Below are 15,841 nucleotides of genomic sequence, written 5' to 3' on the forward strand. Positions count from 1 at the left end.
GGTCTTGAAAATAAAGGAGAGTTCGGCTGCAAGGGAAGTCTGGGCAGAACGGCAGTTGCAGGCTCTGTTGGCAAAGGTTTTGATGAAACCATATTCTTGACAAGGGAGGGGATTGATGGGAAAATTATGTATCTACTTGTGTGTGGGTGTCTTTTCTGTAAAACTGAGAAACAATTTTTCTATAGTGACCTTGATTCTGAGTTGCTGGCTGCTGAATGGAATGAGGAAAGGTTTAATGTGGCTGAGTCATGTGGCCAAATAGAGAACACATTATCAATATACTTTAGCCAAATAGAAGATTTGAGAATGGGAGTATCAAGGACATGTTTTTCAACATAATCCATATAGAAATTGGCCAAAGGGGATAGAGGAGATGCCTCCCCCAGATGTACCTTTTATCTGTTTATATAAGATGTCCCTCCTAGAGAAGTAACCAATATGGATGGCAATATTTAAAGAGATCAGTAATGTTGGAAGGGGGGGGGTCAGTAAATTTAAAGTGTCAGAAAGGGTGATATTTGTAAATAAGGAGGAGACATTAAAGATCATGATATCATTATAGTTTAAAACTAAATTTTGGATTAAAGATTTGAAGTGAGTGGTATTTTTTTATATAGGATGAAGTGTGTCCAGTAAGTGGAATTAAAGATTTAGGCTAATTTAAAGGTTCTCCATCCCCATCAGTAACGGGGATGGAGAACATAATTAGCTTTACAAATTTTTGGCAATCCATATGTCTAGGGATTAGGAACTAAAAAGCCTAAGGTTTTTAACGATTTAGGAGGCCAAGATGTGACATGTTTGAGAAGCCTTTTTAATGTTTTTTTTTTTCCCCTGAGATTTGGTGGGATTATAATCTATCAGTTTATATAAGTAGTGCAGTCTCTGATCAGCACATTCATTTTGCGATTATAATCACTGGTATTGAGTGCAACAGTGCATTATCCTTTTCAACTCTAGTAATGATTATTGTCTTTGTGAAATTTAACTTTACACAAGTATAAATTTAAAATGATGATAATCATTTTAAATGATTGCATAATTTAAATTTTAAAATTATGGCAATCATTTGACAATAAGAAATTTCTTTAAAATTAAAAACCCATTTTAAATTTTCAATTCAAATTTTAGTTTTAAACAATAATGATATATGGTGATCTTTGGTGTCACCTTCTTAATTAAAAATATCACCCTTTCTGACAATTTGCATTTATTGAAAAGTTCCTAATAGCTATTTTCCCTGTTTTGCAGTCTATCTCATTTCTCCATCCTATCTCACTTTATTTATCAGCACTTTTTCTGGACTCTGAACACCAAAACCCATTGAAGTGCAAACCATATACCTTTTGTAATTCCTCTTGCATAATCTATTCATTGACTCATTTGTTGTCGTGGTCTTCTTTCTCAACTCACCTCTGTTATCGTAATGTACAAAACACTGTCTTAATTCTTTCACGTCCTCCCTCATGCCATACTTATATCCTCTGAAAGCATTCATTTGTTCCTCCCAAAACAATAAGCTCTTTCACTTTGCCCTTCTGTATTCTAATATAATAGCCTTTCTAACATTGTTAATGCACCCGGGAAGCATAATTTCCTAAATATGTCATCAAGCACTTTTAATCATGGAATAATCGTACAAGACTCTCTCTCTCTCTCTTTACTTTGCCTTTCTTGCTTAGTCAAGCATTCCTTTCTCAGCTCTCTTACATCTTTCTTTCTGTTTTCAGTTGCACCACTCTCCTGCTCTTTTCTGCATTTACTCCAGCTCATACTTTGTCCTGAAGGAATCTGCATAAGTGAACTATCTCCCTCATTATGGCGAACTTTTCACATCTTTCATGCTACTATTCTTCTGATCATCACTTCTCTCTTTCTTGTTTTCTTCTACTTCATTGCATGCATTTTTTATGCGTTCCCCATGATGTCTACCACTTTAATCTCTTGATTTGACCCAGACTTATGATATTCACTTTTATAGTAGTTTTGCCACACTTTCTCACCACTCTCACTTTTGAACCAAACACCATTTACTTTCACTATCATATTCTCCATCAAATCATTCAGTAAAGAGTCCATTTGGCAGACATTGCACTCCTGACTGAAGTCCATTGGGTTGAATTCCTTAAACAGGCTTTCTTTAGGCACCATTGTTCTACTTTGCATCAGTGCAATGCAATATAACTTACCGTACAAATCCATAGTCTTCTCATTCTGAAGCACATTTCCACTTTGATACACTGAATTGGCAGCCATTATCTTTTATCTGCATCTCCTTCATTAATTCTTGCTCTTCTCAGTTTAGCATCAGCAAACATCTGAATATCCTACATCAAATTATTCCCAGTATTATTGTTGTATGCATTGAACATTATCAGTCACCCGGTCATCTCTTTTCTCTGTATTTCATCTTCACTATGTTCTAAGCTCAGTGATTTATCTTTAGTCACCCTCTTATTGCACTCCACTTTTTTGTCCTCATTGACTCTAACTTGTGTAATTGGATTTCTTATGGTATCCTTTTCAATAACTATGAGAACTTTTTATGACCTATATAAAAGATTAGAATCGATTAAACTCATGGATTTTTAAATTAAATATTTCTTCTGCATGTTTTGCTCTTTCATTGGTTGACAGCATCTTCAAGGCAGATTTACTAGAAACATACAAGAAGACCTTAAACACTTCAAGCAACTAATATTTTACAAATCTGAAAGATAGTGTACTATGAGAACTTTTTATGACCTATATAAAAGATTAGAATCGATTAAACTCATGGATTTTTAAATTAAATATTTCTTCTGCATGTTTTGCTCTTTCATTGGTTGACAGCATCTTCAAGGCAGATTTACTAGAAACATACAAGAAGACCTTAAACACTTCAAGCAACTAATATTTTACAAATCTGAAAGATAGTGTACAGTCAGGTGAGTCACATCTGTTATTAGGCACATTTCGTCCACTGTGTTGTATATTGTTATATAATGCTTGCTGATTTAACAACGGTCTTCATCGTACATATATGATTTATGGTCTTTGAGATGCCATCAAGTATAATTGCTTCGTTTCAGTTTAATATGATTTGTGAGTGAATTTCCTCAAAAGACTCTTTGAATGTTCTAGAAAAAGTGTTTTACTAAAGCATGGAGGCAGAATGTTCCGTCTACAGTGTGGTGTTTTGTGAGAATATCTGCAGCTTAACCACTCTTTTCTTCTCTCTTATTTTCAACATTGCCAGCATACTCTTTTTATGAAGTTCAAAACTTCTTCCAGTTTCACTTACTTTGACCTGTCTGTGGGAAGAAAAGATCTTGTATATCCCATCATCATCATCAAATTCCTGACAGGTACCCTCAAGGGGTGTACAGGATATGATAGTACTACATGAAAAATTTACATCATTACTAACTTCTTATCTACAATTTTCCTCCAAATCAGTCTGTTACTTGTCAAGACTCCAACATTATCAGATCTTATATTTCTATCGTCTAAGGCACTTTGTACCGTATCAATCCACCTATATCTTGGTCTTCCTCTGGGTCGTTTTCCTGCCAACCTGGCAGAGAACACTCGTTTTGCTAATCTTTCCTCGCCCATTCTATTTAAGTGACCATACCACCTGAGATTAGCTCTGCTAACGCATTCCTGGATGTCGACAATGTCAAGTTCTTTTGTAATATCCTCGTTTTTAATATGATATTGCCATTGATGCCATCTTTTCATGCCTCTAATCTTTCTCAGGACTCTCATATCTGCGGTCTCTAGTCTTTGGTCAAGTATTTTACTTCTGACCCAGCTCACAGATCCATAAGTTAAAACTGGTTTGAACACTGTCTTGTATACAGCTAATTTAGTGTTCCTACTAATTTCTCTCTTATTCCATATGTATTTATTCAATTGACTTCCTACCATACCAGCTTTGATGATTCTGTTATCTATTTCTATATTTAATTTACCATCTTCACTAAAAATCGTGCTGCCTAAATAGCTGAAATATTTTACTTGTTCCACAGGTTCTCCGTTCACAATGCAGTTGACATTTTCAACGATTCTACCTATTTTCATTGTCTTTGTCTTTTTATTGCTGACCTTCATACCATATCTATTACAACAGTTATTCAATTTAGTCAAGGGATCTTGCAAACTTGTAGCGGATTTATTCAGAAGTATAACATCGTCCGCATAAATCAAAGAGCTGACATTAATCTCCAATTCTGATATAATTTTTAATACCACTTTCCTTCATAATGTGATCCATATAGATAATGAACAACACAGGGGATAAAATACATCCTTGTCTCACACAGATTTAACATTAAACCATCTTCCTGTACTACCTTCAAGTCTAACTGCTGACTTACAACTCAAATAAAGACTAAGTATTGCTTGATATAATGCCCCATCGACACCATATAACTGCAGCATATTGAATAGCTTCTCTATTGGCACCTTGTCATATGCCTTTTCCAGATCGACAAAGCTTAAATACAGATCTTTGTTATATTCCCATGCTTTCTCAACTATTTGTCCTAAAGTGAAGATCTGATCCTGACTGCCTCTATTTGGCCTGAATCCAGCTTGTTCTTCCCCAAGCTTTCTTCCACAATTCTTCTCAACCGTTTCTCAAGTATACTTGCATAAATCTTGCCAGGAACACTCAGTAGGGAAATACCTCTGTAATTCTCACATTCAGTTTTATTTCCTTTTTGTATATGGGTACTATGAGAGCTCTACTCCAATCATTGGGAATTTGCACCTCTGTCCAGCCATTATGAACTATGCAGTGCAGCCACTGTAAGACTTTTATACCACCATACTTCAGCATTTCTGGTCGAATATCATCTACTCCTGCTGCCATTCCACATTTCAAGCCTTTGATGGCTTTTTCTACTTTAAGTATGGATATGTATTCCTGACTGTGTGCCTGTTGAGTGTTTTTTACCACTGTGCTATCACTGCTTGTTTCATTTAGTGATTTTTCGAAGTAGTTTCTCCATACTTCAAGGATATCTTTTTCTACTGTTTTCATGTCATCTTTATCATGTCTAACTCCTTTTACAGCACTCTTTCTTCCATTTCTAAGCTTCTTCAACAAACTCCAGAATATTTTGCAACCTTCTTGATATTTATTTTCTATGTTCTTGCCCAAGTCCTCCCATTACTTTTGTTTAGCGAGTTTTACACAGTGTTTCACTTTCTTACATTTGTCTCTGTATTCTCTAAGAACACAAGCTGACTTATTTGCTAGGAACTTTTGATATGCTTTCTTCTTTTCCTTCACTGCTTTTTTTTTTTTTTTTTTTTTTTAACTTCCTGTGTCCACCACGGAGTCCTGATTTTTCTGTCATTGCAGACAACCTCACCACATGCTTCACTGTTGCCACTGAATCTCCAAGGTTTGGTTCCTCTTCTCAACTCTTTCATTTTTTCTTCAATATGCTTTGTGTATTTTAGTCTACAGTTCACATCTGAGATTTTCTCAACTTTTATTCGCTTTAAAACTTTCTTACATGTTATTCTTTTCAACATGAAATTCAGTTTTATCCTGCTCAAGACTAAATAATGATCACTTCCAATTTCAAATCCTCTGTACACTCTGGTGTCCTGCACCAGGGAGAAAATAAATTCACATGGAGAAAAGAGGCAAGGAATAAGAAAAGTCTCCTTGACTATGTTATTGTTGACAGTCAAGGAGACTTCTTATTACTTGCCTCTTCTCTTCATGTGAATTTGTGCACATTTTTATGTTGGAAAATGGTGTTAGTAATAACCAGTCCATGTCCTGAGCAGAAATCCAACAGGTATTTGCCATTATTATTAGCTTTGCTCTTTTCTCCAAATTTTCCCAAATATTTTTGTATGTCTGACACTCATTTCCTACTCTGCTATTTAGATCCCCAACAAGGACCAACTTTTCCTTTTTCATTGTTTCAGTAGCTTTCTCTATAAAGTATCAGGATAGCAGTGAGGCTTTTGCACTTTATGTACATTAATGTCAGGAGCATTCGGAAAAGGAGGAGGAGTTTTTTAACATTGGTTAGTTCATCTTGGCCAAAGGTTATTGGCATTATGAGACATGGCTGACAGAAGATGATATAGTTAGTGGAATAGAATGTGAAGTATAGTTTAGTTGTAGTGAATGTATAAAATGTAGTGTAGGCAAAGTTTCTTAAGGGAGGATAGAGAAAAAAGAATGGAGGGGGGGGGGGAATGTTATTGGTGAGGGATTTCAACTATGGGAACATGGATTGGAAGGTGGAAGGAAACGGAATTTACAGTTACTAAGAAAGAGTTACCTGAGGCAGCACAGCACGTGATGGAATATGCTGAGGGTTTGAGATGTTAGATCTAGTAATTGCATTAGAGAATTTGTCATGTAACCCATATGATCACGTGCCACCAATTGGTGAGTGATCGTGTGGTCTTGACCTGAGAGCTGACTGAATGTTTTGAACTATCAGTTAATATGGGGTATATGTGGAATTATAGGGCAGGTAAGTATGACAGGCTTAGGAGATTGCTTGGATCATTGTCAAACTGCAAGGACTGGATGTTGATAGTGCATGGGGAAGTCTTAAAGGAGTGTTTGAGTCTATGGCAGACTACACTTAGTCAGGAGAATAAGAATTTTTTTTTTTTTTATATAACTTTCTGTTTGTTTGGAATGTCTGTTTCTCAGGAATTGGCAAAAAAGGATTTGAAATGTTTCTTCTTTTTATTTATCCACATTTAGCCACTTCCCATAAGGGAGGTTGCCAAATTTGTGAAATTTTCATTTAAGAGGGTGTATATCTTGAATTACAGGGCTGGTAAGTATGACAAGCTTAGGAGATTGCTTGGATCATTGCCATGACATGTGATACTGCAAGGGCTGGATGTGATAGTGCATGAGAAGTGGTAAAGGAGTGTTTCAGGGAATAATTAGAAATATATACACATTAGCACAAGAATAATGTTTAATTTGCCAAATATTTCAGTCTGAATATTACAGACCATCTTCAGTGGAATATGTAGTTTAAAACTATTCCTAATTACATAGAAATAGTTTTAAAAAACTAAGTGGAATACGAACAATTGATCATTCATACATATTACAGATCTTTGTTTTTTAAAACTATTCCTATGTAGCCACTGAAGATGGTCTGTAATATTCAGACCGAAATATTTGGCAAATTAAACATTATTCTTGTGCTAACGTGTATATATTTCTAATCATTATGTCACAAGTAGCGTTAAAAAATCAGGGAATAATGGCAAACTGCATACCTAGAGTCAAGAGAGTAAATCAAGTGGGAGTTTAATGGAATGAATATATTCACTAAGCTGGCTACAAAAAAAAAAAGAAAAAATTGTGTGGGAAATTCAAGGAAGAAAAGGTGACCATCAGGCACATGAGCAGTACAAAGCACACAGTCTAGAAGGGTAACCAGTGTGGTAAGAAAGGCAAATGCAGAATATGAAAGAAAACTAGCAGTGCAGTCCAAAGATAACCCCAAACAGTTCTTTGAATATGTTGCAAGTAAAAGGAAGAATGTTTATGGCAGAATGATTTTAATAAATGTTGATGGTAGGGAGGTAACTGAATTAGTCAAAATAGTAGTACACTTTGCAAGAGTATATAATTCAGGTGAAGATATTGCAGTAATGAGAGGCAAAGACTTATCTGGCAACTGAGATAAATAAAATGGACATGCATAGCGTATTACAGATCTTTGATGTGAATATGGGATTAGGTGGTATACCAGCTCAAGATTTGCATGAGGATGCTAGGGAATTATCAGTGCCTTTGACCACATTATTTAATATAAGTGTCTGCTCTGGGTTAGTCGGGGGGGGGGGGGGTGAAAATAGTTCCATTGCTTAAAGGAGGGTCCAAGACTGATGTAGCAAATTATCAACTGATCAGCATGTCATGAGTTGTTAAGGTATTGGAGAAGTGATCAAGAGAAAAATACAGGAATGGATAGACAGAAATGGGATACTGTATGATGGGGTTGAGCAACATGGTTTTGTGAAGGATAGGTTGTGCCTCAGCTTGCTCATGTTTTATTGTATAGTGACAGCTGAGTTGGATAAAAAATAATAGGTTTACAATGATTCTGCTGCACTTAGCAAAAGCCTTTGATAGGATTCTGCTTGGAATTCTAATTGATAAACTGCAGCAAATGGAGATGGATAAGAAGGTGGTTGATGGAGAGAGCTATCAGAAGATAATTTATTTAGGAGTTGAGTCCAGAAGAAGAAGAAGAAGACCAGTGACTAGTGGCATGTCAGAGTTAGGAAAAGATGCTAGGAAAGGATCTGAGAAGAATTGTTCAATTATATGCCAGTTGTGCAAAAGTGGGTACAACAATAATTAAAATTATGTTATAGATTATGTTAAAATTTTGCAAAATGCTTTGGATAGACTGGCAGTCTGGACAAAGGAGAATATATGTCAATTTAATGTGGTAAAGTGTCAGTTATGCATTCTTGGGTGAAAAGGTTACCAGCTGTATACATCATTGATGGAACTGTACTTCAGGAAATTGACAAAGCCAGAGATTTGGGAGTGTTGGTGGATAGGGAGCTGAAGTTTGGAGAACACATAGCAAAAAGTGACTGAAGCAGCTCATCAGATTACTTCGTTACTGAAGAATACTTTGAAGAGCAGAGACAAGCAGGTTATTATTCCTCTTTATCAAGCCTTAATAAGACCCCATCTTGACTGCTGCATGCAAATCTGGTCACCCAGATTTTTTGGCGATAAGGTAGATAAGAGATACCAATTTTTAACTCTTACAGACTACATAAAAAAATTGGCATCTCTTATCTACTCCACCAAAGACCAACCACATTCCTTAGACCTACCAGATGCCTACTATGGCCAAACTGGCAGGACAGCCAATATCAGAATTTCTGAACACAAGGACTACACTGGTTCCACCAATACAGCCATTCAGGACTTGGTAACCATGTTTTGGACACAAGATATGCTGGAAGATGGCTATTCTTACCACAGCAGATATAAATATGAAAGGCTATACCTCAAATCTGCCTAAGCTTTGAAAAACTTTCCAAACCTTAACAAATTTGGGTGCATGAGCTTGCCCCAAATTTGGGAAGCATAACATCCAATTCAGCCTATTAGGAATGTTCCTTTTAGGACTCTAGGCCAGACTTCAGTTGCCTTTCTTCAAACTTATTTTTTGTGATCACTGATGATGGCAATGTAATATTGCTGAAATATAGGAAAACGTTAATTAAAGTTTTTATAATTAATATTTGATTATACATTGTTATTTCTCATATAACATAATCCTTGCCAGAATGAAAGCTTTCATTCCCAATTTCTCCCAGAATACTAATCATGTCAGTTTTCTCAAAACACACAGCTTACTAAATAGCTGAAAACAAAAATTCCATTTCATATTCTCTACACAGTGCAGCTCACACACAGTGTGAGCTGCACTGTATACCATCAACCAATCCAATTTCAAAAAATCCACTGGCCTGGTTGGCTGCATGGGAAAAAATATCAGCTTTCCAACCAATAATAATATTTGCATTTTGAATCTCACTGTGGACATAATGTTCTTTATCAGAAAAAGATTTTTTCACCAAGTGTGATACTACTGCATTACCCATCTTGTTGTAAAAACTCAAAATGACTTGAGGAGATGTGTTTTGTTATTGTATGCATATTCAGAAGAGTAGCATAGAAAAGGTAAAAGCAGAAGAAACTGAATATCTGAGAAAGGCACAATAAGCATGGAGATATCCCTTACGAGCTGAATTATGTTTTATGTTTAGAAAAGTAGCAAAGAAACCGAATATCTGAGAAAGTGACAGTAAGCATGGAGATATCCCTTACAAGCTGAATTATGTTTTATATTTAGAAAAATAGCAAAGAAAAGAAAGTAGAAGAAACTGAATATCTGAAAAAGTGACCATATACATGAAAGAAATCCCTGAAAAGCTGCAGGTGTACTTAAGCATTATTAGGGATGACTGTTGCTGAGCAATCCCAAATGCAAAAACAGTATTCTAAAATTGGATAGTACAGGATGAGAAGCACTTATTCTCAAACTCCGTTTTGAAGTTGAGGCAGCCAGTCTGCATATCTTCAAGCATTTACTGATAGTGAGCCTGAACTGTCAATAAATCAAAGCTTTTCATCAGGCAAGATAATCAGACATCCACTGTCATCTCATAGCCCTAAATCCTCACACATATATTGTCTGTAATAGAGTTTTATAGTCCATTTTCTTGAGATGTAGGTTAAAAACTTGAGTTTATAAGAGGGACAACCCTGTTTGACTCTGCCAGCCATAACCCAACTCAAGAACTGATCTAAGAAAGGCTTATAAAAAGTTCTTCTAGTAGGTGACTAGAATTCAGAATGACCTTTCTTTCAGAAAAATAGCACTATTGGATGCTAACACATTTCCACAGGACTGCACAGGTACCTGAGAAGTAGTTTTGAATAGAAAATAATGCATAGTTTTTGAAAGTTTTGTTGTTTTTTTTTTGGATTCATGGCCAAAGAAATTCAGGCTATGAGGCTAGTATATTATGTTAATTGCATGTATTTTTATGTCCAGTTTGTTTTGCTTCATGAAAAACCCTGCCAGCTCTGTATTAAGACTGGCTAACTCACCTTAAGTTTTAAAGCCCTGAGATATAGGAAGGTTCTTTGCATCATAGATTAGATTTGAACCCAGGTCTTTCCAACCAAAGGGCATCATCAATACCTGACTGAGCTATGGAGGATCATTTTTGTGAGTGATGAGGATGTAGATGTGTGTGCATGTGCATGCATGCACAAAAGTCCAAGAAAGAAACCTGATCTTGTTTGGAGACGAATACTATCAGATAAGGGGAAAATGAAATGAGAAGGTTCTTGTGGAAAAAAAAAAAAATGTTTTGGTAGCATTGAAGTTCAGATGGTTGTCAACATCTCAACTCAAGAATGACAGTGAGGATTACTGTTTCAGAGATTAGCCTTGTGCGGTCTTAAAACTTGGAATATTTGATTGCACACTTCCTTAAATGAAAAAGAATTAAGTGGACCCATTGGCAAAAAGCTTTTTCTATTTGGTTACAAAGTAACCAAGCAGGGGAAAAAATTACATCTATCTCTGAAGAATATTTTAATAATATTGTGGTACAGCATTTGTCTATTATAATTTACTTTGTAACCAAGCAGAAAAACTTGTGCAGCTGCATATCTGTGACAAACAATGTATATTCAATGGATGATGGTGAGTGTATAATTAAATTGGCCACTCAGCATATAGATATCAATTATAGTAAGAATAAGCTAAAGGGAGATGGTAAATCCCGTTTTATTTTATAGCCGGGTACGAAACTCGGATCAAAATCCATCGAATCCATAGAGTTTCATGCCGAAAAAACTATCGGCGAGCCCAAGTGTAAGTGATCACTTTGGTAGTACAACACCAGGGCAACTCCAAGCAAAGGTGCAGCAAGCTCTGTCACTAACCTTAATATTCTCTCATAATGTAAAACACAGCTCCTAAGAGATGTATATATACTGTTTTACATTATATATTTTTTTCGGCATGAAACTCTATGTATTTCGATCCGAGTTTCATACCCGGCTATAAAATAAAACGGGATTTACCATCTCCCTTTAGCTTAATTTATGTCGCCGGTAAAATAGCCTCTTGGCTTATTATAGTAAGAATGTTTGAGTTTTTACTCAGATTAACAAACTAATGGAAAAATGCTAAGTAAAGGAAACAATTTATTTATGTATTGTTTATTTATTTATGCTTTGCTCTTTGTGACGATACACTCATATGACACTTTTCAATTATGACCATTGCCAATTTATGTGATTGCATTTGCTCATGCAATGGTTTTAGCAATATGATCCTATTGTAAATCAGCTGATATACTCGGTTTATTTACATTGTCATCGCTTGCTACATCTGTTTCTGGTGTTTCACTGTGAATTATAAACTGTTTATTCTTTTATTTTATTGTTAAAATTCCAGGTGCTATTGCTTCCAGTGAAAACAAGACAAATAAACCTATTACATTACATATTAAGTTAAAATTGTTAAATTTAGTGATGCTGTGTCAAACATTGAGATAGGCTTTATGTCTTTAAATTTAAAGCTTAAATTTATCTTGTGCTACACTAGTTAATACTGCAGTTATCCAATGTGAAAATCTTATCGCTGAAATGGAAAAACTTTTAATGGTGCAGATTGATAACAATACTGGTTGGCATGTTCCCTTAAGCAAAGCTATTCAGAATAACTTTCTCGTTTGCAAAAATTGTTCTAGATATTTTATTTTGTATATCTGACATAAGTAAATGCTTAATTTATATCATATAAGCATATTATTATTATTATTCCTGACACCTCCAAGGAGTCCGAAGACTCATCGCAGGAGGACACCTACAACTGTCTCAAACCACTACACTGAACCTCTACTACGAATCATCTCCATCAACGCCATCTACCATCCACCACAACTAGTATTTTTTGTCTGTAAATTGCGTGTGTTCTGAAGGGCCGATTTGTCTGTATGTGGGATGAAAAATCCGAGTTTCCGGGAGAAAAAACCCTGCTACCTCCGTATGAGATCGACTAACTCACCTTATATATGATCACCTTACATATATTAATTACACCAAACCTCTACTATGAATCAACTCCATCAACGCCATCTACCGGCCACCACAACTAGTATTTTTTGTCTGTAAATTGCGTATGTTCCGAAGGGCTGATTTGTCTGTATGCGGGATGAAAAAACCCGAGTTTCCGGAAGAAAAAACCCTGCTACCTCTGTATGAGATCGGCTAACTCACATTATACATGATCGCCTTACATATTATATAAACCTTACACATATATGACCATTTAAAAACATTATTAAACCATTACATGTATCTACTGTAAGTGGGAGAGGAAAAGCAGGGATTCACTATACAAGAATGGTCTGGAACCCAACATGCCATATGATCAAGGTAACTATCACATAGTGTTTCACAAAAACATTGCGTGATGATGTCACAAATGTTTCATGTTGTCACATTATTAAAAAATGAATAGAAGTTTGTCCATTCTTTTATGTTTTTCTTATGCACTGCTCTAAAACAATGTTTACATGAATATTCTAAATTTCATCAAGGTGTGTGCATTATTTTGCTATGAGTTCTGATAAGGCATGACTTACTTTATTATTGCACTTGTAGCAGTTTCACACTGATTCTCATAGCAATTTCAGTGTGCTGTATCTTAATTATTTTTCAACTATTTGTTCATAACTATAAACAGCAATTTTTGGTGTATAGTAGCTTGCTAAAATTATTTGTGTCAGTCAGTACCATCTTCATCTGTGATGTGATTATCTATGCCCATTTATCCTTATTATGCATGGGATAAGATATAGCACTATAGCTGTCATTGAAATGGCATGAAGATGTTTTTAGTGTCGATTATCTCTGTTGGTGTTTGTATTAAAATGTGATGTTTGCTAATTTCATTGAGGATTGTAGGTGTGATTCATATTTTATCTTTCTTAGGTAATGAATTTAATTACATGGTTCTGTTTTTGTTAGAGGAGTATGAGCTTAAACACCATGATTAGATAAACTAAAAAATCATTCTGTTTTTTTCTAGCCTGTGAATATTTTCTGTTACTAGAATATTATAATGGGTTAGAAGTGTTCACTGCATACAGACTGCTGTTAACCATAATAATATGTCATATGTTTATAATATTGTAGAGCTTGATTTAGTGTATCACAAAATATCTTAAGTTGGCTGTTTGGTATTAGGGGGTGGATTATATAGTATTGTCATTATTTATATTTTAAAGCATATTTCTCTCATCATATAACTGGATGAAAGGTTGTCTGATTTATAATAGAAGAGCTAACATCCACAAGATATTTGGAGGATAAATATAATTATACAAATATAATTATACAAATAAAAATAAAGAGATACAAATATTTATATATCTTGAATAATCTTTGAAAAGGCAACATTATGGAATTGAGATTATGTTAATGTAACACTTTTGAAATATCGAAGCCCAAATTAAGGTGAATTCATGAACTACAGTTCATGAATTAAAGTAATTAAAGAAATTAAATTGTCAAATACTCGAAGGAGATGACATTATAAGACCTTCTGTGCATTTTAGAAGTTTCTGTCAAGATATGAAACTTGGAAATTTGTATTTCTCATACTTGAAATCTTGCTTAAGTAAATAAAATGTATATAAGAAATGCCAAATTTGTCTTTGATCCTTTATGAATATTCTGTTTTCATATTAGGTGCATGATGCAATGGAGTATGACAAGTGGACACTCAGGAGAAGTACAGAAAATAATTTGCAGCATTAAAGGTACAGAATAAACATTCTAAATTAATAATTGATTTCGAAATCCTCCAAAGTTTTGTTTTTCTAGAATGATCATGTTTACTTGAATTACTGTATCACATGATAACATTTTAAATTATTTCTTTCACACAGAAGTAATCATGAGAAAGAATCAGAGGTATAATAATAATTTATTATTATTATACACAGTTTTGTTTTAAGCACAATAATTTTTTTAATGTAAATTTGTCCTCTCAACATTTCATTCACATCAGCAGTACAGATCAACACATTATTGTATTTAAATCAGAATAAGAGTTAAAACATTAATCTACTATAGTGCCATGAACAAAATCTTCATCCAGTCCATCACTAGCTTTAGTTGACCTATCTAGATTCTCTTTCCTTTACTCCATTCAATGCACTTCATTTTAGTTATTTTGAGATAACTCCCAGAGTGAAATCAGTCTTAATATTTTTATTTTGTTATATATTTTTTCATTCCCCCACATGAGGGGTTGCAAAACCTATAGCAGATTGATGTGTAGATAAATTCTAAGAGAGAAGTAGTGCCTTGATTTTGAAGTGCTTGAGTGGAATACTTCATGGTGATTGCTGTTCCAGAGAATAAAAATATTTGTATAAATATTAAAGATAAAAGGGATTATGTCTGAAGAAAGAAAGCTGGTCAGCTTTTATTTTTGTTGTTTCTTATTGACTGGGAAATGATAATTTTATGGATGAATTTTGTAGAGGAGATAGAAGATGAGTCAAAGAAAATAGATTGCAAGATTTTTCAGTGTGCTTTCATCAAATTATATCAGTGAAAAGGAAAAAGGAAGCAAAGAAAGCACATATATTTTGAATACTAGTGTTCTGTTGTATTATTTATCTTTGGGATCTGTTATTCATTTTGAAAAAAAAAAGTTTTTTAATTGTTGTATGAAAGATAAAACAATAACTGAAATTAGTTGATAAAAAAATAACTTCAAGCAATAGAAATGATTTGCAAGTGTTATAGCTTCATACCTTCATTCTCAGTTACTGTGTTGTAGTGCCTGCATGCACATGCCTTTTTGTAAGTTCATTTTGAAAATGGCAACGTGACGTTGCCGAAATATCGGAAATATTTATTAAAGTGTAATTTAATTTATATTCGGATCTACATTGTTCAATTCCCTAAGTGATTTAGAAAAGATCTAGGCATTGTTGAGAGCAGCTATGTTAAATTGCAATCTGTGAGTAAAGATAATAAACAGAATAGGTAGGTCAGCTATCAGCTAATCAGTTGATATCAACAGAACAGGTGAGAAGTATATAAGTAATGAAATTAGGCAGGGAATACAGAAAGGAAAAATATTGTGAATGAGGTATAAGTAAGAAAATCATCAGCAGTTGAACAAGAAGTATTTTAAGTTGTAGGCAAAAAAAAAAAAGTGTGATGATGAATGTGAGAAAAGGATTATGAAAAGATGCTGACAGAACAAACCAA

The 15,841-nt window shown here is 34.5% G+C and overlaps 1 protein-coding gene across 1 annotated transcript in view; it reads left to right on the forward strand.

The window, feature by feature from the left end:
• Vps13D (vacuolar protein sorting 13D) overlaps window positions 1-15,841 on the forward strand; it is a 1,260,195-nt gene that overhangs the window by 748,367 nt on the left and 495,987 nt on the right. Inside the window, exon 50 of the mRNA XM_090393926.1 lies at window positions 14,303-14,373. Within this exon, the coding sequence (XP_090250052.1) occupies window positions 14,303-14,373 (71 nt within the window). The remainder of the gene's footprint in view (window positions 1-14,302; window positions 14,374-15,841) is intronic.

Source organism: Typopeltis vanoorti, chromosome 6, assembly GCF_054136105.1.
Source record: "Typopeltis vanoorti isolate ZY-2024b chromosome 6, IOZ_Tvanoo_1.0, whole genome shotgun sequence".
NCBI classification, from domain to species: Eukaryota; Metazoa; Arthropoda; class Arachnida; order Uropygi; family Thelyphonidae; genus Typopeltis; species Typopeltis vanoorti.